This window comes from Frankliniella occidentalis, unplaced genomic scaffold, assembly GCF_000697945.3.
Source record: "Frankliniella occidentalis isolate FOCC.00 unplaced genomic scaffold, Focc_3.1 Scaffold240, whole genome shotgun sequence".
Lineage (NCBI taxonomy): Eukaryota > Metazoa > Arthropoda > Insecta > Thysanoptera > Thripidae > Frankliniella > Frankliniella occidentalis.
In genome coordinates, this window is record NW_026267366.1 from 99405 (window position 1) to 101431 (window position 2027).

The 2027-nt window shown below is 60.0% G+C and overlaps 1 protein-coding gene across 1 annotated transcript; it reads left to right on the forward strand.

Moving 5' to 3' along the window:
- Positions 1-61: 61 nt before the first annotated feature.
- LOC113209773 (proton-coupled amino acid transporter 1-like) lies at positions 62-1960 on the forward strand. The gene is made up of 6 exons (XM_052273034.1): positions 62-214; positions 385-736; positions 839-972; positions 1056-1234; positions 1320-1492; positions 1572-1960. The coding sequence occupies exons 1-6, from the start codon at positions 113-115 to the stop codon at positions 1826-1828; spliced, it is 1197 nt and encodes a 398-aa protein (XP_052128994.1). The 5' UTR covers positions 62-112; the 3' UTR covers positions 1829-1960.
- The last annotated feature ends 67 nt before the right edge of the window (positions 1961-2027 follow it).

A 2027-nucleotide genomic window follows, 5' to 3' on the forward strand; every position in this document is an offset into this window, starting at 1 on the left:
ACGCTTGAATGCGGTATGGCATAAGCGCACGGCGTTTACAGTGCTAACTCGGTATCTGTGCAGTTATGCAGAGACGCTCATACATTACATCAAAGCCAACACGGGCGCCGGCATGTTCGCCATGGGAGACGCCATCAAAAACTCGGGCCTCGTGCTGGGCCCGTCGCTCATAGCCGTCGTCGGGACCATCTGCGTGTTCGCCCAGCACCTGTTGGTGAGTCACAGCCGCGGAACCTTTTCTCTGGCCGGAACACACCCAGCAGCAGAGTCATGGCACACGAGTTTTTACCACTTTCCTCATTTTCGAATCAAGAAGTTTTTGCCTGAGATTTTTCTCTACGTCTACTTTTGAGTGGAAAATGAGATCGAAAGTGCGACTTCCAGATCAACGCCTCGGCGCACGCTGCCCAGCGCCTACGGCTGGCCGTGCACCCCGACTACCCCGAGACGATGCAGTACAGCTTAGAGGCCGGGCCCTGGCTCTTCCCACGATGGGCAGTCGCCGGCAGGAAGACAGTCTACGTCTGCCTCGTGTGCACCCAGCTCGGCTTTTGCGCCGTCTACTTCATGTTTGTCGCCTCCAACATGAAGCAGGTGCTGGACCAGTACCTCCCCGCAATCGACGTGCACGTCTACATGGCCATGGCGCTGGCGCCGATTCTCCTCGAATGTTGGGTCCGGAGTCTCAAGTACCTCGTGCCGTTCTCGCTGGTCGCCAACGCCTGCATGTACGCGGGTAAGTGCGCGGGGCGTGAGTGGTGGTCATCGTGGAGCCCGACCCCCCGAACACGCGAAGCGGCCTGCCAGCCTCCCTCACGCCTGCTATCCGGTGCCGCAGGGATCGCCATCACGCTGTACGTGTGCGTCCGGGACGGGCTGCCGCTCCCGGCCGACCGGAGCCTGTTCGCCGACGTCAGCCGCCTGCCGCTCTTCTTCGGCACGGCCCTGTTCTGCTTCGAGGCCATCGGGCTGGTTCGTACACACCACAGAGAAGCATACCGGTGCTGCACCAGAATACCCCAGTACCATGGATTTAAGAAAGACGATCTTTGCAGACGATGGCGCTCAAGAACGAGATGCGGAACCCGGACGACTTCTCCCGCCCCTTGGGCGTGCTCAACGTGGGCACGGCCTTCATCGGCGTGCTGCTCATCACCCTGGGCAGCGTCAGCTACATCAAGTACGGCGAGGACGTCCTCGCCCTCATCCCCCTCAACTTTGATCAGTCGGACGTGTGAGTGTCCGCGGTGATGTGGGGTAAAGGTGCCCTTACCGCCTACTATCCTCAGCGCGTCTGACCGGGTGTCTCTGTGCCGCAGGCTCTGCCAGGTCATCAAGGTGGGCCTGTGCATCGGCATCCTCTTCACGTACCCCATCCAGGCCTTCGTCCCCTTCGAGATCATGTGGCCTGCAGTGGAGAGGCGCTTCCGGCCGCTGCGGTACCCCGTGGCCGCCGAGCTAGCCTTCCGGTCCGCCGTCGTCCTCCTCACGTGTGCGTTAACCAGGACCCAGAGCGCTGCATACGCGGACAGCTCCGCGACGGCGTTGTGAACCGAGAGTGTCTGTTGCAGTCGCGCTGGCCGAGTCCATCCCCCGCCTGGGACTCTTCATCTCTCTGCTGGGCTCGGTGTCGTCGGCCTTCCTCGCGCTCATCTTCCCCCCGCTGATGGACTGGTGCTGGCGGTGGCGCCACGGCGCGCCCGCGTGGCGCCACGCCACCAACGCCGCCATCCTCCTCCTCGGCGTGTTCGGCGGCTCGTGGGGCGCGTACGCCGCCCTCGTCGAGATCGTCGACGCCTTCGCCAAGGGCGAAATGACAGTCAGCTGACTCCCATGACAATCACGCACAGCTCAGAATCTTTTTATACGAAATGTTCTCTTTTCTCTATAGGATAACGATGAAATAAAAACACAAAAGGGAACGCAAGACCACTCCTGTCATCCCAAGACTTTAGAAACAATTTGTCACATTTTATAAACAAGGTGATATTTGAGTGAGTAAAATATACTGAGGGAGAGTGTAGCCC

Bases quoted from the DNA above. Each gene is read 5' to 3' on its own strand.
- LOC113209773 (XM_052273034.1), top strand. From the start codon at position 113: ATGTTCGCCATGGGAGACGCCATCAAAAACTCGGGCCTCGTGCTGGGC. The intron at 215-384 runs GTGAGTCACAGC...TGCGACTTCCAG, and splicing joins TGTTCGCCCAGCACCTGTTG to ATCAACGCCTCGGCGCACGC. The intron at 1,493-1,571 runs GTGCGTTAACCA...TGTCTGTTGCAG, and splicing joins CGCCGTCGTCCTCCTCACGT to TCGCGCTGGCCGAGTCCATC.